This window comes from Manacus candei, unplaced genomic scaffold (genome assembly GCF_025592945.1).
Source record: "Manacus candei isolate 608988 ecotype Guabito, Panama unplaced genomic scaffold, ASM2559294v1 h1tg000037l, whole genome shotgun sequence".
Lineage (NCBI taxonomy): Eukaryota > Metazoa > Chordata > Aves > Passeriformes > Pipridae > Manacus > Manacus candei.
In genome coordinates, this window is record NW_026138085.1 from 12854881 (window position 1) to 12880568 (window position 25688).

The following is a 25688-nucleotide window of genomic DNA, read 5'->3' on the forward strand; positions in this document are numbered from 1 at the left end:
CCTGTGGTTCCCTGTATTTCTCTACATGGAAGGACATCCTGCTCTTTAGGTCTGAGGGATGATTGCACTGCTGCACTCCAAATCAACGTACCACAGCTCCAGCTGAACATGGAGTAGTGCACAGCAGGTCAGATCAAGAGGGGAGGTGGTAGGAGGAGGAGAAAAGAAGGTCAAATGGAAGCAAGAGTGAGACGAGAAAGAGGATTTCAGGAGAACAACCTCTTCCCTTCTCGGGCTCTTTTGAAAGCCCCAATGCCTACAAACCTGATTCTGGCTATTTTAACTATCTTAGATTTTCCCCCCTGCAGCAAGGGCAGGGGGCCAGCAACCTCCACCCCAGCCCTGCTCTTGCCAGCAGAAGTTATTATTATTTTTTGTTCCCTGACAACAATGCGCTGGTAATTTTGCTGCTCCTGTTCCAACATGACCAGCTTTCCTCTCTCCCCTTTCCAGGTAGCAAGCAGGAGAATTGCAGACAATCCTTTCCCATTGCTGTGTGTAGACAGGCTGCTGGAGCAGAGTTTGTGCCTGCCTATATGCAGGAAACAGAAGGGACTGTTTCTGGTCCTTTATGTGGATGCAGAGCTTGGCTAATTGGCCAAGTGCAATTAAGACCTTTGACGATTTTGTTCAGTCTCTGTAAGATTCAGCAGAAACCTTCAGGGCCTCATGCAAGAACACAAATAAGGGACACCCACTCCATCACAAGTCCCATGGGACAGGCTGGCTGGGGTTTTCCAGCAGGGCAGGGTGCTGATAACTCACACACGTGCACATGCTCATGCAAAACACTCATTAAAACTAAACGTGCACTTCCCACGTCCTTGTAGGGGACAGCAGAAAGAACCAAGGAACTGTTTCCCCAGGCCACAAAAGCTGATGGCTCTTCCCCTTTAATAACAGCTTCCACTTCCATTTTAGCCCTCTGGCCTCAGAGGGTGTATAACCAAGTAGCAACAAATAAAAGTAAGCGTTAATTCCAGCAGGCCTGGTCTCAAGGACCACATCCAACCTCTGTCTCAGTGGCCATGGGAACACTGCTGGCAGTTTGTGCATCTGGGCATTGCACAGCACCATGACTCCAAACAGGAATTAGAGTGATTAACTCACAAGAGCTTTGGGATCTCAAGGCACAGTGGTAACTGGCTCCGGAGAGGGAAAGTGGGAGCCGTGGTTGGGCAGGGTAAGGGACAGAGGGAGTTTGTCTGGGGTCAGGAGGAGAAGCCGACTTGTGGCTCAGCAGATGTGAAGCTAAACCAAAAAATTCCATCTGGTGAGACTCCCAGCTGGGATACAGTAGTACAGGTATGTGATAGAGAGCACAGTCACCTCTTACTCCCCAGGAGATCTGAGCATCTTCAGTGGTACAGACAGTCAAGAGAGTCATTAAATTCCAGTTCATCTGCCTTCACTACAGTCCTCCTTCTCCAGGTCTAGAAAGCTCAGCTACGATCTTGTTTTCTTTCAGGTTTTTTCATTAGTTCATGAAAGAATTTCAGGGTGTGGCCAGGCAAATCCAAATAGTCACTTCAGAGTGGTTAAATTCCTCTCCATCAGCTGGCATGCAGTAATCCAGTGCAAACATGGTGTTAGTCTGCTGCAGCTGGATTTTGCAATCTGATAGACTAGAAATATTCCCTGTGTGCACACAGGTGTCAGGTGGCTCCTTTGTCAATATCTGTGTGTTGGCTTGTTAGGCCAAAACTGTGAAGCATCCCATAAGGTAGCTGGAGTTTTAGGCTTTGCTCCCCCACCCCAGCCAACCTATTGGCAGTGAGGACAGGAGCATCAGAGATCCCAGGAACTGCTGCTGCAATTCCTTCTTCAGGCTCCCATTTCCATGAGTTCTGTTGCTAATGGAGCCCTACAGCCTCTCAAAAACCTGGGAGAGGTTCAAAAACTTCTTAGCCAGTGGGTTCTTAGACCACTTCTGAGTCCTCTTCACCTGCCAAGGTGTTGAAAGGATGATTAGGAGAAGAAAAAAACCCTATGACATATAAGCAAACAGAGTTTTTCAAGCCATCTTGTTATAATCCATTAAGGAGTGTTGATTTATGATTGTAAAGGCATCAAGTAAATGTTTAGCACAGTGGCTGGTGCCAAATGTGAATAATCCCGGAGAACAAGTGGAAACCGTGAACAGCCGTCTTCTTCCAAGCAGCTGCTCCCTGCTCCCTCCTTCAGCTGCCTGGTGTTTCCTGCAGCCATTTGAAATTTTCTCCTGCCTGTCACGCTCAAACAGACAGACCCCAAAGTCTGCTACAGCTGAAAACAGTACTATTGATTAAAACTCGCTGGCTTTGGACCAGAAGTGAGAGTGGAGGTGGGTTCGTGCAGCTCAGATTAACAAGTCTTTCAGGATGCACAAGTGCATGTGCTCACACCACTGCACGTGCACACTGCCTCCCATGCAGAGCATTTCCCAGGGTAGCATGAGCCTGTGTCACTGCCTGCAGTGGTCACAAATATTCACCCTGCCTTTCGTTTGTGTGAGGAAGAACAACTTCCTTTCGTGAGGAATAAACACCATGGTAAGGAGAGACCGCTGGGAGCAGGAGATGTGGAGAATGGACGAAAACACTCACAGGTGTCAGACTTGGTGACTGTCAGAAAGTCATACATTACGTGTGCAGTTTCCATCGTTGGTAAAGCAGTTGTGAAAATGGTCTAGAGCTGCTTTTCCCCAAAGGTGAAGAGTCAAGCGCTCACTAAGGACCATTATCAAACAAGAGGTGAAAACAGAAGCCTCAGCTCCGTTCTTTCCATACTTGCATCTATTCAGCTTAGTCATTGACAGGCCAAAAACAGTCAATTACAATGATTTTGTTTCAACTCTAGTTTATTATAGCCACAGTTCCTCCCTCCTGCATCCATCCTATTCCCTGTGGTTAAACTACTGTGTATTTTTTAGAAATCCCTCAAATATTGCAGTTGTTAGAGAATTCATCCTGTCTCTCAGCAAGGCTTAAATAATACACCATTATTATTGACTGTGTACCTTATATTTAGCCTGAATGCATTTGTTCTGTCAGTGGAATAGAGGGTATTTCCCAAGGCAGAAGACAAACTTTTGTCAAAACACTGTAAATTAAAAAGAGCAAGGTTCAGCGCAGGGAAAATAGAAGTCGAGACTTGTTAAGAGTCCAGACTTGTGCCAGCACATGCAGAATGTTTCTTACTTAGAGGCATAAGAAAAGTTTTGTTTTCATGGTCCTGCTGCCTTTCTCACCTAATGCTTTGCCAACCCTCAGTTGATGCAGGCATCTGGTAGGTGTTCCCCCTCCTCCATGGTCTCTGTGAGAGCAACAGAGAGCAACACCTGCACAAAGGAAGGGGACAGCTTTACCTCTGGGGGTCTTTCTCCTCTGATCACAAAGGGAACCTGAAACAGGACAGGTGGGCAGGCTGATTTTGGGCACTCGGGGATCTGATCAGCCCTGGCTGTTCTTGCATGCTGAGTCTTGGAGCTCAAAGGGTTTCTTTCTTGGCAGGTTTGATTTCTACAACTTCACAGCAGCTGGATCGAGAATACAAGGCTGAACATATCCTAGAGGTGGGTAATGATGATTGTAATTAGCTTTATTTACCTACAAGTGTATTAAGTCCTCAAAGAGCTTTCCTTGCAAGTTGGAGCACAGAGAAAGAATCTCATCCCATCAGCTCCCAACTGCTGGGAAACTTAATTAAATGGTGTGTGTTGCCCTAAGAGACAGCTGCAGCAGTACTGTGGGGTTTATTATTTACTTGCTGAAGACTGGAGCAAAAGTCCTATTCTGGAAGCTGTGGGAATGCAGGAAGAGGACTGGAACTGTCCTCTAGCAGGATGGATAGTAAGTTATGGGGGAAAGAGCAAGCCAGAGAAATCCACCCTCATTTATCTCATTGTATCAGACATTGCTGTGTAGCTTTGGTCACTGGCCCCCATCCTCAGCTGCTCTATGTGTGTTCCCATTAGAAGAATCTGGAGGTGTTTCAGTCTGTCAGAGTGATGGAGGATAATACATTTCTCTCTGCAATACAACATGCTGGGAGTGTGCACAGGCACAGCAGAGTGAGGATGGGTGATAACTTACCAAGCCATGGCAATACAAACATTTTCAGCTTTATGATCCCTAATGACCAACCTGACCCACTGCCTGGAGCAGCTGCAGGCAGGAGCCCTGCAAACTTATCTCCCTGTGCATGGACAAGCCCTGCACAGTGCCAGCTACAGCCACCAGGTTTTACCCTGCAGAGAGGAGCAAAGCCTCTGAAAACGTTGGGGTACAAATGCAGATCCACACAAAACCTCTAGTGGAGTTATTGCCCATCAGGATGAAGGCTGGCTCATATCCTAGGTCACATCAGGGAGCTCTGTCACCTACTCCCCTTGCTTACTGACAGGTGGCTGTTTCTGACAATGGAGAGCCAGCCCTGAAATCCACCAGCAGAGTCGTGATACAAGTCCTGGATGCCAACGACAGTCCTCCCAGTTTCCCCCACAAGCTCTTCATGGTGCAGCTCCCTGAGAGAGAGGCCTCAGAGACACCACTGCCAGTCTACAGGCTGATTGCTTCGGACCGTGACCAGGGCCAGAACAGCCAGATCACCTACACCATCGAGGAGGAGGAGGAGGGGGTATTCACCATCAACCCCACAACCGGCACAGTCTTCTCCAGGAAAGCTTTTCCTGCCTCTGAATACAACATACTCACGGTGAGAAGGGAGGGAAACAGAGAGAGATGGTGGGAAGATGTGGGTAGAGAGGGGAAGAGAGAAAAGGGTGCAGAAACAGAAGATATAAAAGAGCAACAGAGAGAGAGAAAATGCAGCAGTGGGAAGAGAGCTTGAATGAGGCAAATGGGTTGCAGGGAGAGAAACTGGAAGGAAATGATGGGAAATGCAGAAGATAGGAAGCTATTAAAAATGGTAAATAAATTTAAAATTCACTGTACAACTAGAGTCCAACTCTCAGAGATGAATCCATGATCCCATATGGTTGTGGACCCAAACCTAAACATTCTTTGGGTTTCAGGATGTCTCTGACCATCTGATCAGGCCATGGGGCTTGAAGGTTAAAAGCTCTCCCCCAGTCTGCAGGTCCTTGCAACAAGGCTTGTCATCCAGGTCTCTGCTGTGCATAGAGCTTGGCGGATTTACTTGATGGTCGAGAGGAATTTGGTTTGCATGGCTCTACCTTGGAAGCAGCCAGAGCACAGACCACTGGCTCAGGAATTGTTTTGTGGGATTTTGGGCGCACTCGGACCTGAAACTCCTGGTGGGTGGGAGAAGAAGCTTCGCATGGGCTAAACCAGCCTTCTCCCTGACTGTATGTGCATTTCCTGGCAGGTCAAGGCAACAGACGGCGGCAGCCCCCCGCTCTCCTCCCACGTGCGGCTTCACATCAGCTGGGTCACCCGGCCCGGCCCTTCCTCCGAGCCACTGGCTTTTGATGAACCCCATTTTAACTTTGCCGTGATGGAAACAGATCCTGTAAACCATATGGTGGGAGTGATCAGCATTGAAATGGGCCCCAGCCAAGTGTGGTTTAATATCACAGGTGAGACGCGGGAATTCCAGCGGGGCAGCGGTGTCTGGGAGCCTTTGCCCCAGCTCCCCTGGCTTTCAGCACTCGCATGCCTGAGCTAATGATGTTATTTGCTTTAGGTGTAGGTGAGCTACAGGGAAAGCTTTCTCACAGGCACCAAAATGCTTAAACAGCCGTGGACAAAGCTGCCTGTTCAAGGGCTCCGGTGCCAAGTGGAATTACTTATCATGCGTTTTTAATGACATTCTGGAACTTGCCAGTGTTTGAGGTGTTCTCTGATGTCGTGTGAGAGGCAGGGCCTGCCAGTCCCAGCTCCTCCTGGGAATCAAGTGGCGCTGTTGGTTTTGCTGAAACTGCCTGCGAGGATCCAGTGTCTGGCTGGGTGTTGCAGACAACCCCTGTCTCTCCCTCCATGCTGAGTCTTGAGCAGGGAGCAGAGAGGGAAGAATTCCTCGAAGACCTGGTCCACCCTAACTGGTGGGTCTCTCCCTTCCACCTTACCACATCCCAGGGATGACTTAGACATGAAATGTGAAGCTCCAGGGCCTCCTCTAAGACACACAATGGCAGAGGGGACGTGGGCTGTCACCCCAGGGGACTCACCACACAGTGTGTGAGCAGAACTGGTCCTACCAATGAGAGCCAATTGCACTCAGGTAGTTTGGTGTTTTGAAGTGGTGCCCCGATCTGCCTTGCACAGCCTTTCCCTGGCACTGCCTGCAGGGCCTGCCCTCGTCAGACAAAGCCTTAATTGGGTTTGAAGTGAAATAGTTTTTCCTGTTACTGTGTTAGGCCAGGGATAATGGTGTATAAATACAATTAAGCAACAAGAGATACAATGCTACAGGGAGCAGACAATATCAGTGAAAAGTTTATCTGGCATTAGTAGTGTCTGCCTGGGTTTGCAGAATTAACGGTACATTCCTCTCAGTGTTCTCCCATCGTTTGCTGGCTAAGTGCTGGAGTGTAGCTTGATCTCATCTTCCTCAGTTCCTAGTGCACCAAGTGCTACTCAAGGCTCTCTTGGTTTCTGTACTGTTGGGAAGGGACAGGATTTCATTTTCCCTGCTAGGAAAGGAAAAGCATCATAGTACCTGGCAACCAGGTGGGTGATGCAGAGATCCAGGAGCCCTCAGCATCTCATTCAAAATCTCAGCTTTCCCAGTCCACAAAGACTCTTGTCACTGGGATTGATGGTCTGCAAAACTCTGACAAAGCAGCATCTTTCTTCATCTCTTTCCTTTCCTGGGCTGCTTCTTTCCATCTGGCACTGTGCACAGGGAGCTCTTCTCTCTTTTCTCAGGGAAAGGCATCTATGAGTCTCTCTTCCTCTGTCTCTGCTTCTTCCTGTCTCCTTCCCAGCAGGAAAGCAGTGGTCCAGATGGCTAGTGACCACTGCATTCTTCCAGCAAAGGAAGATATGTAATTTAACAACCAGCGAAGATTTTGCCAGCTGGTAAGAGAATAAAGCAGAATCCAGAGTATCCACTAGCCAGGAAGGGAGAAGACCTGGGATAAATGTCAGAAAACTTTCAGCCTCTCTATATCTCAGAACTGAGTAGCAATGTTTCACATGCAATAGAGGCCTAACAGGCCGCCAGCAAGTGAGGCATGAGAAAGGAGCTGCCATGCCAGGGCTGAACAGCAGTGGGGTGAGGGACAGCCTTCTGCTGCTGAGCTGCTCAGGCCTGCAGTTCCCAGCACTGCACAACCATCTGGGTTGGAGGCACCAGGCTCTACTCACCCTGGAAGCACCGTCTGCCTCCCCAACTGTTCCAGTATTGGGCTTCTTGAGGGAGCTCACAGGCTCCCAACCACGGTGATGAAGACCATCACTGACATGCCCACAGTGTGACCATGAATTGGAAGCCAGTGAGAGCACTGTTCTGCCCAGCAGGTCCCTGATCCATGCTAGGCCAGTGATGCTGCATAGCTGGAGACCTTGTGCAAATAAATCAATGCTCAAATGTGCCTGTTGCCAATCTAGCCAGGACATCATATGCATAAGTGCATCCTTTCCTCTTCTCTCCTCCTCATTTCTTCTGATTCTGCTCACCTTACATTTCTACTCCTTTGTCACCATCTGTGACAACCTCTTTGTCCAGCTTCTCCTTGTCCTCACTGTCTCCTGTGTCCATCTATCACATGTTGTATTGAGTTTCTAGATTTGGGAGAAACCTCACCTATAGCAATGTCCTCAGTCTAGCCATGGCCAAAGAGGTACAGTGAGAGTGAGTGCCTGCACAGCCCCCTTCAAGGCATATTGCCTGGTGTTCACTTATTTGTGGCTGGGCATGAGCTCCTTGTGGGATGATGTCTGGAAGGAATATCCTTGTCCTTTAGATCTCCAGGCAGCTCCTGGAATCTCTTCCCCTTCAGAGGCTGCCAGCACCTGCAGCTTGCTCTGACTTTTAACTACCCTCCTCTTTCCCTTTTTCATCTCTCCCTTATCCCAGGTGGTGATGATGACATGGATTTTGACATTGAAAAGAGTACAGGCAGCATGGTCATTGCAAGGCCCCTTGATGCAAGGAAGAAGTCGAGCTATAACCTGACAGTAGAAGTCACTGATGGGTCCAATACGATCAAAACCCAGGTAATGTTTTTTTTCTTTGTTAAACACCCCACTGAGAGGGAGTACATGCCAAAGGGAATCTTTTTTCTGAGTCTGATGAGCTCTGGATGAGGTGCCAGGCACAAGAATCTCCTTACACTGTGATTTTACATTACACAGTGACCCAAGTCTTTCCTAATACCAAGTTAAGACTGTTTTTATGTTCTTGGAAACACAACTGGTCTAGGAAAGCCTGGGTCTTTCCTGTCGACCACAGCCAGCACAGGAGGACACATCTACACCACCAGCCAAGCTGGGATGGCAGTTCACACACTCAGACCTCAACTTGCTCTCAGCTGCTCAGTCTGAACTACAACATGTCCGGGACAATATGTTGAGTCACAAGGGAAATGTGTACACAGATCAGGATTGGGTCCGTGCTCCCATGTCAAGGGGTGTTCCTGGGACTTGTGAGCCAAAGTAAAGGCAGCACAGATGCATTTGGAAGAGGTGAGGTCAGGCCCAGGAGGTGAGTGGGGCAACTGCAGAGATGCTGTGTGCTTTGAGTTGCCACAGAGGAAGGAAGTGCTGGTGAAAGGAGGCACTTTTCTCTCAGCAATGTCCCTGAGCCCCAGTTAAAATTATGAGATTTGCCCATTTTTACCTGCCCTGAGGAGGGGTGTTCAGGGCTTGATCTTCCACCAACCGTTCTCTCCACACATGAGAAGCAGCCAGAATTCCAGCCCTCACTGCACAGGAAGACCTAGAATGTGAGTCACCTGTCAGTGAGGCTTATCATGGGACATTCACTTCGGGGGATGATGAGTGAGGAACACTGTCATTCCTGTGAAATGCAATGCTAATGGATGGCCACTTATCTCGACTATCTTCAGGTATTGCTCCAAATAAACAAACAGAGCCCCACCTTGCCTGGTGTGCATTCCCTGCCACCTTGCATCTCATCCCTACGTTTATTTTGGCACTCAAGGCCGCTAGCAGATGTCAAGAAACCTGCTCATGCAAAACCCCAATGGCATGCTCAGGTTTGCTACAGGAAGCAAATTATTACACTTGGTTGGGACTGCCTAAGATGCAGGGACCACATCAGTAGGGGGGTCAGGACCGCCAGGGTAGGAGACTAAACAGAAGAACCTATGACTTTGCAGGCAGGATTCAGGCAGCTATTCACAAGGGGGGGGTGCTGCTGACTGCAGAGGGGAAGATTTGGCTAAAAAAATGTAGAACACAAATTTTGCTTCTCCACATGCATGAGGAAGGCCAGCCCTCCCTCCTTTTACCAAACATCCCCCTTCTGTCATTGCTCTGGTGTGTAATTAATGGGGGTTGCTGTGGAGGCACTGGCCAGCAGAGCTGGCACCGTGGCTGAGCCACTGCTGCTCTTCATGGCAGGCTGTGACAGTTTCCCCATGTGCCAAGTGCAGGCACGTTCAGTCTGAGTGGCTTGCCAGATTGGAGTTATAAAAAGAAATGAGAGGAAGCAAACGGGAAAACATGAAGGGAAGGCACAGCGGGAGTTCCTTGGGGGAGAAGGACAAAAGGGCTCCCAGTCACCACAGATGGCAAAGCCCCAAGAGTTGGAAAGCTGTGACGGTTACAGGACTCAGAGAATGGCTACACCCCAGAGGGTTTGGTAGCTTAGATTTTACGTGGCTGCATGTCAGGCTGCTGCCATGTCTTTGCTGCTCTCACTGTGCTGTTTGCCCCACAGGCGTTTATCCACGTTATTGACATCAACCAGCACCGTCCCCAGTTCCTGGAGAGCCATTATGATGTGAGGATTCCTGAAGATACTCCCTCAGGGAGAGAAATCCTTCGAGTCAGTGCAACAGACAAGGACAAAGGAAAGGGGCTCATCTACACCATCCATGGCAGCGTGGACCCCAAAAGCTCAAGACTTTTCCAGTTGGATCCAAGCAGTGGAGCCCTCACAACAGCAGAAGGCTTCAGTTCCCAGCCCATGCCTCAGCACACCCTCACAGTGATGGTGAGTCCTGACCAAGCCCTGCTGAGTCCACCAGCTTGGCCAGGAAATATGGGTCACTGGAGAAATTAAAACTGGTTTTAGTCTTTGAGGGAGGATTTGTCTAGAACAATAAGGAAGAGGAAAGCAGGCTGTTAACCTTTACTATATGGCTAAATCTAGGTAACACCCTACTTTCCTCTAACCACCTGCTAATTTCATTGGAAAATCTGAATCACTGGATTCTTATAAAAGAAAACACAGTGAATAATTGTTAATGTTTGGTTTCAAGTTCAAGGCTGAGCTTTGGTGCTGAAACTTACAGGCTCATTCCCTCCCAGGGGGTTAGGACCACTGCAAAACACCCACCTGTGTAGGAGTCCTGATGAGTTGCTTGGAAGCTGGTGCAGGCAAGGCTGCCTTCTCCCCAAGTGTGACTGTGCCTGCTCTTCCTCTGTCATTCAGGTGCGAGACCAGGAGGTCCCCATCAAGCGGAACTTTGTCCGAGTCATCGTCCATGTGGACAGCTGCAACCTCCACCCTCCGCAGTTCAGCAGCATCCACTATGAAGCAGAAGTGCTGGACTCAGCAGTGGTGGGCACAGAGGTTATACAAGTCAGAGCCCTCGATCAGGACCAAGGAGCTAATGCTGAAATCCACTACTCCCTTCAGGCAGGTGAGAGCCCTGCAACAAGACAGTTTAGGCTTCGATCACACCTATGTTTCCATGCTCTAACTGGTGGCCACTTGACCAGCTTTCTGTAGCTGTTGCAGAGACCAGTAAATGGCAGTTAATTTCCAGTAAATTTCACAGTTCTAAAACGTGATTTTCTTTCTATTCAGAGAAAATCTATAGTGAGCAGGTAATTTCCATATTATGGAATATTAGCATCCTTTCTTAAGAAGAAAGCTTAATGTTCAGGCACTGGCCTTAAAAAAAATGTGATTGGATGAGTTAGGGCAACCTAAAATCTGCTCCTTTTGTCCATGGGAACTGAGGGAGCGATCCCTATTCAGTTGTTAGGCAAAAGTACTCCAATTCCCACAACAGTCATCATCAGTTCCACCATTTCTACCAAGAAATACATCTTCAAAGAACAGTGAGGACCCTGTCAGCATTGGCTGCTGGTGGTTTTGGGTCATGCAAGTTCAGTAGGCAAGTATTTTATCATTCACTCTAAAGGTTAAAACTGAAGTATTTATGTCTGTGCCACACTGCCTATTTAGCTGGTAAATTCTTTGCAGGAGACAAGCCATCCTTTGCTCCATCTTTCTCACTGCAATTTAGATCAAGGACTGAGGGATTTAATTGCTCCTGAAGCATTGGTAATTACAAGCATGACAGAGCTTGAAGGAACTAGTACTATCTGTGCTACTATGTTCTGCACATGAGGCAAAAGCTTCAAGCACATGCTCTGCCACCACTAAATATGCTTAAATTAGAAGGGTATTTATCTCCAATTTACATTTTGATTGATTCAAAAGTTAGCTCACGGATCTCAATGGGTTCATTGTTCTTATAATTAAAATTGTTTAGAAATTAATTAATTTCTCCCAGTGAAAGAAACAGATGTTAACTAGGTCTGAAATCAGCAGAATCTATGGAAAAGAGGTTCAGAAAACCAAAACCAATATGGTGTCTGCATTCTTCACTTTGTAATTTCCCTTCTTGCAGGTAATGGGGAAGGCTTCTTTAGCATCGACCCATATTCTGGAATTATTACAGTTGCCCAGAAACTGGATCCATCCAGACAGGATCGATTTACTCTTATTGTAAAAGCAGAAGATCGGGGGTTCCCTCAGCTTAAAGATTCTGCTACGGTCCATGTCCGCATTAGACCCTCCGATCGAACCCCTCCAAAATTTCCGGAGGCCGAGTACATCACAGAGATCAGTGAATCCACTGCTATTGGCTCTCCTCTAATCCAGGTTTCAGCCACAAGCTTGTCACCAGTCAGCTATGAAATAAAAGATGGAAATGGAGATGGAGTGTTCTCCATGAACTATCAGTCAGGCCTTATTTCCACTCAGAAGAGCTTAGATTTTGAGCAGGTGTCTTTTTACCAGTTGAAGGTCCGTGGCACCAACATGGCCGGAGCTTTTATGGACGCAGTGGTACTTATCTATGTCATAGATGAGAATGACAATGCACCCATCTTCGTTAAGCCTTCCTTTGTTGGCTGGATCATGGAGAATGCTCCATCACAAAGCATGGTTCTGGATGAGAACAATGCTCCCCTCGTGACCTGTGCAACAGATGCTGATCAAGATTCCAATGCTCTGCTGGTCTATGAGATTTTGGAACCAGAGGCACTGAAATATTTCACTGTAGATCCCAGCACAGGGACACTGACCAGTCGTGCTGATATAGACTATGAGGTCACCCCAGTTTTCCACTTCAGTGTACATGTGCACGACAGTGGAAGTCCCAGCTTATTTGCATCCAAACCCACCAAGGTCACAATCCACGTTAAAGATGTGAATGATTCACCTCCAGTCTTTTTGAAAGACACTTACGATCTTTCTGTCTTGCTACCTGCCCACCCCGGGATGGAGCTTTTGTCAGTGCAAGCAAAAGATGCAGATTCGGAGGTGACCTACAGCATCGTGGAAGGGAACCTTGATAATGCTTTCTATATTCATCCTCTCACGGGTCTCATCTCCATTCTTAATGCTACTGGCCTCAAGAGCTATCATGAGCTCACGGTCAGAGCTGGTGATGGCTTATATAAGAGTACTGCTCTGGTTAAGCTAAACTTAACTCAAGCACAAGGTACTGGCTTGAAATTCGATCAAGATGTGTATACAGCAACTGTGATGGAGAACTCCACAGATGAGAAGACTCTAACTATCCTTGGGGTCAAGGGATATCAGCTAAATGAACCCCTTTCCTATTCTCTCTTGAATGGAAAGGAAAGATTCAAGATGATCCAGGCCTCTGGAGTACTTCAGACCAAGGGTGTGAAATTTGACCGCGAAATGCAAGATATGCACGAGGTGGCTGTGGAAGTGAAGGACAACAGGAAGCCACCGAGAGTGTCCCAAGCCACAGTCAAGGTTTATGTAGAGGATGTCAATGACAACCCACCACAGTTTGAGAATGTGCCATATTACACCTCGGTGCAGGACGGCACGGAGCCAGGTGATGTACTTTTCCAGGTGTCAGCAACAGACAAAGACATAGGGGATAATGGAGCTGTTACCTACTCATTTGCAGAGGACTACAAATACTTTCGGATTGACCCTTACCTAGGAGACATCTCCCTTAAGAAGCCTCTTGATTATCAAGCTTTAAATAAATACAACCTCCGAGTCATTGCTAAGGACAAAGGAGAGCCTCCCCTCCGTGCTGAAGAGGAGGTTGTGATCAGTGTGAGGAACAAATCCAACCCTCTGTTCCAAAGTTTGTACTACCGAGTGAAGGTGCCAGAAAACATCCCCCCATACACATCTATCCTCCACATACAGGCTCGCAGCCCTGAAGGCTTGCGCCTCATCTACAACATTGTGGAAGAAGACTCCCTGAAACTCTTCAACACCGACTTCAAAACTGGTGTCCTGACTGTCACGGGCCAGCTGGACTACGAGCTAGAGACAAAACACACGTTCACTGTTAGAGCCACAGACACAGCGCTGGGATCCTTCTCAGAAGCCAGAGTGGAGGTGGAGGTAGAGGACATTAATGACAATCCCCCGGTATTTTCTCAAATCGTCTACACGGCGTCTGTCTCGGAGAGTTTGCCAGCACAAACTCCTGTTGTCCAGCTCCTTGCTTCTGATAAGGATTCTGGCAGAAACAAAGTAGTTTCCTATCAGCTCGTGGATGATGGTTCAGATTCTACCAAGTTCTTTAATATTGATGCCAGCACAGGGCAAATAGCAACAGCTCAAGCACTTGACTATGAAACAAATCAACAGTTCCGCCTGAAGGTAAGAGCTGCAGATCATGGGATGCCTCCACTTAGTAGTGATGCCCTGGTAATTGTAGATGTGACAGACATCAATGACAATCCCCCCGAGTTCAGCCAGCTTCAGTATGAAGCCAAGGTCAGTGAAATGGCTACGTGTGGGCACATCGTGATCAAAGTCCAGGCCCTGGACCCCGACAGTGGAGACACCACCCGACTGGAATACGTGATACTCTCGGGCAATGACAATAGGCATTTTGCCATCAACAGCACTTCTGGAATAATATCCATGTTCAACCGCTGCAAAAAGGACCTGGAGCCATCCTACAATCTCAGAGTTTCTGCTTCAGATGGGGTTTTCAAGAGCACTGTGCCTGTGTATATCAACACCACAAATGCCAACAAATACAGCCCCTCTTTTCGGCAGAACGTGTACGAGGCAGAGCTGGCAGAAAATGCTGAGATAGGTACCAAAGTGATTGAGTTGGTGGCTATTGACCCAGATGGTGGCCCATATGGCACCATAGACTATACCATCATAAATAAACTTGCCCATGAGAAGTTCTCCATAGACAGTAAAGGCTGTATTTCCACACTGCAAAAGCTGGACAGGGAAAATTCAACAGAAAGAGTCATAGCCATTAAAGTCATGGCCAAGGATGGGGGTGGGAAGGTGGCCTTCTGCACTGTAAAAATAATCCTTACAGATGAGAATGACAACCCACCTCTGTTCAAAGCCTCTGAATACACACTGTCCATCCAGTCCAATGTAAGCAAAGGTTCCCCCGTCATCCAAGTACTGGCTTACGATGCTGATGAAGGTGCAAATGCAGATGTCATTTACTCTGTTGACTCCGTTGAAGATGTGGCAGAAGACCTTGTGGAGATCAATGCTGCCACTGGGGTTGTTAAGGTCAAGGAGAGCCTTATTGGTTTAGAAAACAGAGCCTTTAACTTCAAGGTGAAAGCTGAAGATGGCAGACCCCCTCACTGGAACTCCCTTGTCCCGGTAAATCTCCAGATTGTCCCCAGGGAGGTGACATTGCCAAGGTTTTCTGAGCCCCTTTATACATTCTCTGCATCTGAGGATCTTCCAGAGGGATCAGAAATAGGGTCAGTCAAAGCTTTTGCAGAGGATCCCATTATATACAGCCTGGTGAAGGGAACCACTACAGAAAGTAACAAGGATGAGGTGTTCACAGTGGATGAACAAACAGGGGTTTTGAAAATCAAAAAACCCATGGATCATGAGACCACCAAGTGGTACCAGGTTGATGTTATGGCTCACTGCTCACATCAGGAGACTGAGCTGGTCTCTCTGGTCTCTGTGAACATCCAAGTGCAGGATGTCAATGACAACAGACCTGTCTTTGAGGCAGATCCCTACAAAGCTTTTGTCATGGAGAACATGCCTTCCGGAACCACAGTCATTCAAGTGACAGCTAACGACCAGGACATGGGAAGCGATGGGCAGGTGACCTACAGTCTGGAAGCAGAATCTGGCAACCTCCGTGGACTCTTCACCATTGATGGTGAGAGTGGGTGGATCACCACACTGAAAGAGCTGGACTGCGAGGATCAGGAGATCTACCGCTTTTACGTGGTGGCCACTGACCACGGCAGGAAAGTCCAGCTCTCTTCCCAAACCCTGGTGGAGGTCACTGTCTCCGATGAAAATGATAATGCTCCACAGTTCACCTCAGATTTCTACAAGGGGTCGGTGATTGAGAACGCGGAGCCGGGGCAGGTGGTGGTCACGCTGAGCACCATCGACGCAGACATCTCCGAGCAGAACCGGCGCGTCACGTGCTACATAACCGGTGAGTCCTCCCTGACTTTAAATCTTCGGTGAGCAAGGACAAGAGTATCAAAGTGAGGATTTGATAGCTTGCCTTACAGGATATTAAGGCAGAAATGGTGTTGTACTGACAGGCCTATCAGAAGCAGATGAGATGAAGCCCAGGCTTCATGAACTGGACTCTTCAGTTAAATGAATCTGGGGAATACAAAACTCTTTAGTAACTAACTGCAGTGGGTGGAATTGTCATTATAATAACTATCTCACCACTGAATCGTCCTATTTATTTGGGAATAAATGAAATCCATATAAGTAATTACACAGTACTGTAGAAATATTTATTTACGCTTTCCTAACAGAGGAATAATTAAGACAGTGTAATTGTAATATCTGTTGGAAGGACAGAAGAGGTGGTACAGGAGGAGGGAAGATTTTTCTCACAGAGATACTGTGATCTGTGTTTAAGTTCTTTGACCCAGTTTTTTCTCCTGCCAGCAGTGCAGTCAGTTTATACATTACATATATGCCTGTAGCCTGTCTGTATTTTTTAATAACTATATATATGCACATAGAATGTGTATAACTTTCTGGTGTTAAATGTGTTTTCTATGAAGCCACTTGGAGTCTGACTTAACAAACAAGGCTTCAGTTGCCACTCTGCACTGGGAGAGATTTAAGACTGTCATGTCAATCTTAGTAAAGGTTTTGGCTAACAAGAAATACTAAAAATTACTCTTGCATCCCTGAAACATCACTTGTGCCAACTAAAATTAACCACTACTGTAAAATACCAAAAAAGTTACACTGAAAGTTTTATGTGCATCTGCACAAGTAGAAGCTTGAGTTTACAGTATTTTTTTGACCCTAAAGGGTCTTTCTGAGACCTGGAGCAGATACTTCAAATTAAAATGTTTGTTCAAACTCAAATGAGGACCCTTCAGGGTCAAAACATTTAGCCAGATCGTGCTGCAGCCTGTTATCTATTATTCTAACCATCCAAAACAGGGAAGGAATGCTGGTACTTTGAATTGGTTTATGGCATGCCTAGGTATTTGCAAGCCTTTAGGAGGAAAGATTTAATCCATTTATGTATTCACATTTCTGCCATCTTAAAGATAGTAGTAACTTCCAACTACTTTAAACCTGAAAGGATGCACACTTATGTTAGAGGTGAGCACCTTGTGCTCTCTCTGCTATGCACTTAAAAGCACAGGTCAAATTCTCTCCATAAACAGGTAAATGCAGCTGCAGCAAAGGAGAGGAGTATTGATCTGAGAACACAGAGCCCTGTTCACATTGATTTCAGACGCACAGAAATTAAATCCGGGTATGGGCTGGTGTTTCCCAGCATCAGAAGAAGGGCTAGCAGAGGTCTCATTGTGCCTCCAGATCCACCACCTCATCATTGCAGTGCAAGGGAAAGCAGAAAGGGAGTGAATTTAATTTACCCTGCTGTGCGAGGCCCTTCAGAGTGTAACACAAACAAGCCCCACAGCCAGCTCTCCTCATTGATTCCCACTGCCTAACGTGCTCCCTTCTCTGCCCAGTGGTGTCAGGTCAGCAGAGGACATCAGCTCCTTGCCAAAAGAGAGGGCTTCTCCAGGGGCAGCATCCAGCCCATTTAAAATCTTATCTGTGCAGCAGCAGCAGGAGCAGCATGAATCTGGTGGACCAGAGAGCCTGCCTAGCCTGGATTTACCTGTCTCACATAATTTGGTTCTTACAGAATCAAAAAGTAGCCCCAGAAAGTGCAGCTATATATTAAATACCTCTATAGGTTAAGAGGAAGTACAACTCTATGTGGTGCCGTTACAGTAAGATCCAACTAATATCTGCAGGGTATTTGAAACTCTCAGATCCCTTTAGGAACATGCACTAAGAAAGACTGACAGGCTTTGGGAAGGTGAGACAATGTGGTTTTGAGGCAATGAATATGCACATCTGCAGAACATTACCAAGACCTTTTTGCAATCAGGAGTTTTTTCCTCCTTCCAGTGTAATATGCAGACAGGGAATAACTGAAACAGGCGGGGTACTTCCCAGCTGTGCAGTGAGGCAGACCAAATGCTCCTCACCTCCTGGATACACCACCAGTGCCCTCTCTGCATCCCCAGTGCAAGTCAGAGAATCATCGAATCATATAGGTTGGAAAAGACTCTAAGGTCATCAAAGTCCTTCAGGTCTCCTAAGGGAACCACAGTGGACACACCTATATTCCCTTTCCTTATCACTCCTGGTTTTCAGCGCTCAGTAAATGCCTTTTTTTACTTGCCTCCTGCCCCCTTCTAGAAGGAGACGTACTGGGACAGTTCACAGTTGATGAAATTGAGGGCGAATGGACAATTTCTTCCAAGAAGCCTCTGGACAGAGAAGATACAGAGAAATATCTCCTCAAGGTTATGGCCTCTGATGGGAAATTCCAGGCTACCACTGAAGTGGAAATTTTTGTTCTGGATATCAATGACAACAGCCCTGAGTGCGGCCAGGTAAGACGTCTGTTCTGGGACATCAGGGGCATGAAGGGAGAGCCTGGGAAGGAGAGAACACAATAGCAAAGAAGAAAGAACAGACAGAGCACGTTAAAGGGTTTGGCTTGTCGTAATTCTTCTCACACAATCCTGTTGCTTTGATTATGCTTAGCAATTTTAATTAAGCTGCATGTCAAGCAAGCACATTAAATCTAGCCTCCAAGCATGTTTGCCAGCAGTAAGTGAGAGCCTAAGCATTATGAAGGATAATTTTTGGAGATAAACAATGCCAGGAAGCCTCCTGGGTAGGGGCATGTAAATTACTGAGTTTTATATCCTGCTGTGCTGAGAGATTCCCATCAGAAGGTTTGTTGCTGTAGAGAGCTGATTGCTGGTGTGGACATTAGCCATGGTGAGAAAGAACAGAGGTGGTTGCTTCCCAAAGGAGATTCAAAGGCTTGTGTGAAATGAGTTCACTGGTCCCAATCCACACTCCAGCAGCCAGCAATGGGAGGCACACTGTGCTCCCCTGTAAACCACAGGGATTTTATATAAGGGTTTATCCTTCCCTATGAAGCTCCTCCTAGTCTGCTCCTCCCCATGAGGGATGAAGGTATTTTGGAGGTGGCTCAGATGCCAGTGACACCTTCTGTCCTTGTCAGATACTCTACACTGGGAGAGTCTCTGAAGATTCTGGGCCAGGTCTTTTCATTTTGAAAATATCAGCAACCGACCCCGACGTTGGCAGCAATGCCCAGATAACCTACAGCCTGCACGGCCCCGGCGCGGAGGAGTTCCGGCTGGGACCACACACAGGTGAGAGCAGGGCAATGGGATGCCTTTATCCTCTTCCTCACCCGCTCCTGAGAAATCCAAGCTCCCAGTATGGCTCAACACTTATCTCCTCTTGAGCAAACATAAGGGCTGTTCATTCCAGCTCTCCCAAGTGAGGAGGGAATGGCAAACAGGCAGGTTTATTGCAACACAGTGTAGAGGAGGTTGAGCTCTCAGTCTTCCTGCTAGCTTTTGTTAGAAGCGGTGTCATTAGTGTTGTTAAAATGAAGGGCAGACACCATTGCTAACAGGACAAGAGGTCTTTTACTTGAGCCAAAAACTCAAGTTAAAAACTCTGAAAAGCTCTTATCAGATCTTGTGCAGTATATTTGCCCAAGCAGATTCCGTGATCATCCTAGAGCTCACTTGGAGCTCAGTGTAGTGGGGTTTATAAAGGTGTATTTAGAAGTACAATTTATTTATGAGCACTTTTATCCCATGTTGGCATCCCTTGCATGAAGTTCAGCTGAACTTGCAGGACTCCCCGTGCCAAGCCTTGCCAGGGCACTGGCTGGCAGTGATCCGAGAACAGCCCTGAGCAATGTGGTGTGGACACACCACCACTATTAGCTGAATTACTGTAGGTGTCCAAGCCTGGTCTGTTGTCTCCCACGGTTCATGCAGGAAGGCAGCTGAACCTCCCTGAGGTCTTGTAGGCTGCGGCTGCAATTGCTGGGAGACAAGACCACCTCCTGTTCTTTCCCACAGGGGAGCTGACCACATCTGCACCCCTGGACCGCGAACAGAAACCCACGTACCACCTCGTTGCGAAAGCCACTGACGGCGGGGGCCGTTCCTGCCAGGCAGATGTAACGCTAATCGTGGAGGACACAAATGACAATGCACCGAGATTCTTCCCCAGTCACTGCGCCGTGGCCGTTTTCGATAACACCACAACAAAGACACCCATCGCCGTGGTTGCTGCCAGGGACCTCGATGAAGGTGAGTCACAATGGGATTTACTTGTTAGTAGAGTTCATCTTTCATCCCGAATAGCAACCTTTGAAACCTAGGGAAGGGCTACAGCAATGGGCACAGATGATTGAATCTTGGCCGAAGATGTGCCCGGATCTCGTTGCTGACATGTCCTTGACTAGCAGGCTGGCATCAGCATTTTTGTGGCCCTGTCTGAAGTGCAGTATCTGTAGAAACATGCAAAGACAGACTTTAAGAACATGCTCAGTAGCTAACTGTGATGCACAGCAAAAAATGTGACACAGTTTATCTGGGATCCAAATAGGATAGAAACTTTATCAAAGATGGAGACTGAGAATGAGCATAATAAGGAAAAAAGGAGTTTTAGATCTGGATGGGGTAGATAATACGGATGGAGAGGTCCTTCAGAGGACACAAAGATTCTCAGAAACATAGGTAAGGCTCCTAGGAAAGGAGCTTTCAATAAACCTCTCCAGCAGAGACTGCATTTGTGGTGACAGAGAAGCAGGATCATATTTATCTTCTTTGGAAGCAGATATGAAGGAAAATAAAAATGGGAAGCACCAGTTAATACAGAGGTGATACTGAAGGATAATGGTGAGAGTGACTGGATGTCTGAACCTGCAGATGGACGGGGGCACACTTGGTGTATGATTTTCATACAGCCTCCATTTTCCCTGGGAATTGAAGGTCATTAAGTACACACAGTCCTAATGGATTATAAATAAATAAAACCAGCAGCATTCCTACCCATGAATTAACGCTGCCTGTCCCTTACCCTTGCAGGTCTCAACGCTGAGGTGGTCTATTCTCTCTCTGACTCTGCCAATGGACACTTTTCAATTGAGGAAACCACAGGGGTGATCCGCCTGGAAAAGCCTCTGAAGGATTCTCAGCACTCAGCATTTGAGCTGACTGTCTGTGCTACTGACCGGGGCTCCCCACAGCCCCTCTCTGCTCTTGGCACTGTCACTGTCTCTGTTGTGGATCTAAATGAGTACCTGCCTGTTTTCCTGGCCCCTGAATATGTGGCCATGGTAAAAGAAGACGTGGCTGTGGGTACGGAGGTCCTCAACTTGTCAGCCTTGACAAGGGACAATGCAGAAAACACAGAGATCAAGTATGAAATTGTGAATGGCAACGACCACGGGAAATTTCAGCTCAACTCAAACACAGGTAAAATGACCTTCTGCCCAAGCAGGTCCAGGTTGAGCCAACACCAAAGGCTGTCATTGTCTTTTCTGGTTCTCCATTTGGCTTCCCCTTTTGCTCCCAGCCAGCACAAGGGTAGGGACTACAGTCTTCTTTTCTGCTTTAAATTTTGGCAGCCAAGTCACTTAAGGACTGATCCAAATCTTACTGAAATTAATGGAAAAATTCCTGTTATATGTCTGGGTCCTGAGGCAGGTCCATGTGAATGAGGGATACATGGAGAAATTTTTCTACTTCAAAAGGCAGGAGAAAGCGGTTTCATTTAAAAAGTCTCTCCACTCTGAACCCATGAGGAACCTGCAGCCCAGGGTAACAGGCAGCTTTATTAGGTAGCACTCAATGAACATGGATATTACTACTCTTAGCCATGAGCAGGTGTTGAGCCAGGTTTACCAGCCAAATAAAGCACTGCTCTGTTTGCACAGTGATCTGATAAGGGCTGTTCTCAGAAGGCCAATGTCAACTCCCTGAAACAAGCCCTTGGATGCCTCATCAGTGGCCTGCCCTTGGCTGTAATATCCTCATCCGTGGTGCCATCCTCAGCTTCTCTGTCCCCAAGACTCTTGCTAATTTTTCCCCACCAATCTTCTTACTAGTTTTCTACGTCTTAAAAGACACAGAACAGTGTCATTTCCAGGGAATAAATTTGTGATAGTTTCAGTGCAGAACCCAGGCACACTCTGCTACCCTTGGTCTTTTTTTTTCTGCTTTTACTTTATGTCTTCAGTCCATATGTTCAGTATGTTTCTCACTCATTTTTTTTTGAGATTAATTAACAGCCTCCTCATTTCTGTATTGCACCTCTAACCTCACTTACAAAGCAGAGCATCTTGCTGCACACCTTTACTTCCTGTACAACTCTGCATTTACATCTCGCACCTTTACATCCTGCCTATGACACAGTTCAGTGTCAGTTCACAGTGATGTTCTACTACTGCTTTGGTCACAGCTTTCAGGAGCACTGTTGACTCTCATCCTGTCTTGTCCCAGATCTCCAGCCAAGATTCCTGGACACCTTCCAGAAGTTTATTTCACCTCTTCAAACATTTGATACCAGAATGAGGCAGGTTATCTCAGAATCTGTTCAGCTGTAGCTCATTTTATGGGATGCCGTGTCCTTCAGTATCCCGATTTAACCAGAGAAGGTCAAAGCTAGGTCAACAACACCTTTTCAGCTGGAAGTTTGGCAGCTGCCTTGGTGTATTTGCAGTATTCCAAGAAACCTCACGTGCCATTAATTCAGAGTGTCATCTGTCCTTTCCTATCCATCCAACAATGCAGGTGCCTTATACATAAACGGGAGCCTGGACTTTGAAGCGAGTCACGAGTATTACCTGTCCATTGAGGGCACAAGGAAGGGCTCAGCCTCCCTCAGCGATGTGACCATGGTGGTGATCAACATAACTGACATCAATGACCATGCACCAGAGTTCATCCAAGACCCTTACCTCACTGATATCCGGGAGGACGCTGCAGTTGGAGAAGTCATCCTCACGGTATGGTTACAAACCAGGCCAGCTGTCTTTGCCTGTTCTTTTCTTGGGCTGTGTATTATTATTTTCTCCTCTTTGGCACTTTACTTTTCCTTGGACACAGCCACCTCAGTGGGTTTGTGACATTCTACATCTAAGACCAAAGCATGACTTTTAAAAGGATGATTGCCAGAATTCCTGACACTCCACAGATGTGGAGAACACTTATAAGACATCTTTAAGTGAAAGCTAAGGAGGGGCTCAGGAGCCTTGAGAACCTCCCAAAAGAGCTAAAATGCCTGAAGAAGAAGGCGAATACCCTATTCTGGGCAGAATACCAGAGCCCAGGGTAAGTCCTTGTGGAGTTCCCTGTTTAGCCTGTTACCATCACAGGGGTGGTCAAGTGAGGAAAGGGACAAGGAGAAAGCCATTGCTGTAGATGAATTTTGTCTTGAAAAAACTGTTGGATGACTTTTATTTAAATCACCTTCCTTCCCCTCCTCATTTGAGGCAAGCTCAAACCAATACCCTTAAATGACAACAAGGTCCTGCACAAGCTCCTCTATGGAACAGCCTTTTTGGCCCAGGGGTCCTAGCTGGGTTTTTTTTCTCTCCAAACAGGTGTCAGCTGATGACTTGGATGGAGCAATGAACAATCAGATCACATATTCCATCGTGGAAGGGAACCCACTGGGACACTTTGCCATTCAGCCCAGAAGTGGACAGATCAGCATTGCCAAGCATCTGGACAGGGAGGAGGTGAGTTTGAGACACTGAGAACAGGAAGGCTGAAACAGATGTGCCCCAGAAAACTGAGGGAGCACAATATGCTCAGCTACCTCCTGTTTTCTGAATTATTTACTCATAATACTGTTAGTAGAAGACAAGTCTTTCATTCACTCATTTTCTAGACTCATATATACTGCAGTAGGAAGGCTGAGCTTTAGGAAAGGCAATATAGAATCGCAGAATGGTTTGGGTTGGAAGGGACCTTAAAGATCATCTAGTTCCAACTCCCCTGCCACTGGCAGGGACACCTTCCACAACTCTGAGTTTTTGTCTGCTCCATTGGTATTTCAAGTTGTCTGGGTGAGAGTCAGCCCCAAACTGGAAACAAACACAGTTGACTTCTGCTTCCCTGCATCAGAGAATTATGGAAAACAGGTGTGGGGAGGAGATGGAAAGGTCACCTAGACAGTCTCTCATTCATAAAATAGCAGCAGCTTAAACCATTATTGACAGGTATTTGCCTAGCTTAGTCTCATCCATATTTGGCAAGCTGTTTCTCTTCTCTGCAACTGTTGTGAGGCTGATTTTGTTTAGGAGTGAGCTTTGAGCAAAGTGTATGGATGGAGAGCCTTAGCCAAGGGCAGAGCTGTTGTTATGGTGCAGTACATGGCCCCAGGCATTTCAACAAGCTGCAGCGGGGTAAAACTTCAGTGTGAAAAAGCCACCATTCTGCCATTTCTCAAAGTAATCCTGCACTACAAATCCTCCAGATCCCCAGTTATTCCTTGACAGTTCGAGCCATGGACAACGGCCACCCGCCTCAGTTCAGTGACGTCCCTGTGCATGTCCATGTGTCTGATGTCAATGACAACCCTCCTCGGTTCTTCCAGCTCAACTACAGTGTGGTGGTGCAGGTAAGCCAGGACACAGTCTGTTCTCATGGTGTTAAGAAACTCATGCATGAGCTGCTGCTGGAGCAGAGGGGCAGGATGGTGGTGAAGCTTCTTTGTGTGTTCTGGAGAGATGCACAGGGCAGGTGGGATTTGTTCCCCTCTTCCTGACCCAGCAGCTCCTGGGGCACTGTAGGTTCCCCCGAGCCATTTCTCTTTGCTTATCTTTTTCCAAAAGCATATTTCCCCATTTCAGGAGAATGCTCCCGTGGGTACAAGCGTCCTGGAGCTGATTATGAGCGACAGGGACTCCCCAGAAAATGGACCGCCGTACTCATTCCAGATCACCCAGGGCAACGATGGGAAGGCCTTTGATGTCACCCAGAATGGTCTGCTGGTGACAGCATCTGTCCTGAACAGAAGAATGAAAGAACAGTACCTACTGCAAGTCCAGGTAGAGCCTGTGTTACTGTCCTGGTATCTGAATTCCCCAGCAAATAGCAACAATATGTGATTAGGATGGCCCAGCTGAATGAAAACATCTCTGGCTTTGAAGAAATCCAATCCAGACACAAATTGTGCAGCTTGGAGCCAACTCCAGAGCTTATTTCTCCACACAGTCTGCCCACAAGAAGCAGGGGGCCAGCTTCTGTGTTGATAAAATCAGATAATATGATCACAAAAAACACTCTGTCAGCAGTTTCCTTAGACAGATGCTTTTCCCATAATCATTCTAGTGAATTCCAATTTAAAGCAAGACCTGGATCTGGTCCTACAAGCTTTCTCTAATTATCCTTGTCATTTAAGAAGTGGTTTAAGTTCCTCTTCAAAAAGGATTTCTATTGTTGCAGAATGAATTAATTATTTTTCAATGTTATCAGTAAGAATAGTCCATTACAAACAAAAGGATAATAAGATGTAAAGTACATACTTCTTCAGTAATGGCAGTTGTTCTAAAAGCTAGGTACTATTATATTACAAACCTCAACCTCTAACTGCTTAGCATTTGGGAGAAATTTATCCTATAATCTGATTATTCGCATTTTTCTGTTTTGAGGTTCCTCGACTCATGCTAGACAGAGGTGGGACACGGGCTTAGGCAGTCTGGAAGGGGAGCAAATGTGTTGATGTGCGTAACTGCTTTATATCTCTGTACACTCAGTTACACATGGAACCCCAAAGATTGGCAGTGGAGCAAAACATGATTAACCCTCAGGAGTTCAGAGCCCTGCTCAGGTGTGCCTCAGCTGCTGATGGGCACACGTGGGAGTGAGCGTGACCCCACCACTAGCAGAAGGCCTTGGTCAGTCTCCATGCTGGAAGGCGTGCTGCCATTTCCCCTGGGGCCGTCTCCAGGCACAGGTCCAACACTGCTGCCA

At 47.0% G+C, this 25688-nt stretch overlaps 1 protein-coding gene and 1 long non-coding RNA gene across 3 annotated transcripts in view; one reads left to right on the forward strand and one right to left on the reverse strand.

The window, feature by feature from the left end:
- Nucleotides 1–10549, reverse strand: part of LOC127473649 (uncharacterized) — a 56833-nt gene extending 46284 nt beyond the window's left edge. For both annotated transcript variants that reach the window (XR_007905537.1, XR_007905538.1), the window contains exons 1-2: nucleotides 10432–10549; nucleotides 8746–8844 (exon numbers count right to left, since the gene is read on the reverse strand). This is a non-coding gene — a long non-coding RNA (uncharacterized LOC127473649). The remainder of the gene's footprint in view (nucleotides 1–8745; nucleotides 8845–10431) is intronic.
- Nucleotides 1–25688, forward strand: part of FAT2 (FAT atypical cadherin 2) — a 55967-nt gene that overhangs the window by 18148 nt on the left and 12131 nt on the right. Inside the window, exons 4-18 of the mRNA XM_051793516.1 lie at nucleotides 3492–3553; nucleotides 4384–4695; nucleotides 5329–5539; nucleotides 7984–8123; nucleotides 9811–10086; nucleotides 10528–10738; nucleotides 11738–15790; nucleotides 18058–18254; nucleotides 18899–19052; nucleotides 19779–20012; nucleotides 20793–21182; nucleotides 22500–22714; nucleotides 23312–23449; nucleotides 24190–24333; nucleotides 24566–24763. Coding sequence (XP_051649476.1) covers nucleotides 3492–3553; nucleotides 4384–4695; nucleotides 5329–5539; nucleotides 7984–8123; nucleotides 9811–10086; nucleotides 10528–10738; nucleotides 11738–15790; nucleotides 18058–18254; nucleotides 18899–19052; nucleotides 19779–20012; nucleotides 20793–21182; nucleotides 22500–22714; nucleotides 23312–23449; nucleotides 24190–24333; nucleotides 24566–24763 — 6935 coding nt within the window. The remainder of the gene's footprint in view (nucleotides 1–3491; nucleotides 3554–4383; nucleotides 4696–5328; nucleotides 5540–7983; nucleotides 8124–9810; nucleotides 10087–10527; nucleotides 10739–11737; nucleotides 15791–18057; nucleotides 18255–18898; nucleotides 19053–19778; nucleotides 20013–20792; nucleotides 21183–22499; nucleotides 22715–23311; nucleotides 23450–24189; nucleotides 24334–24565; nucleotides 24764–25688) is intronic.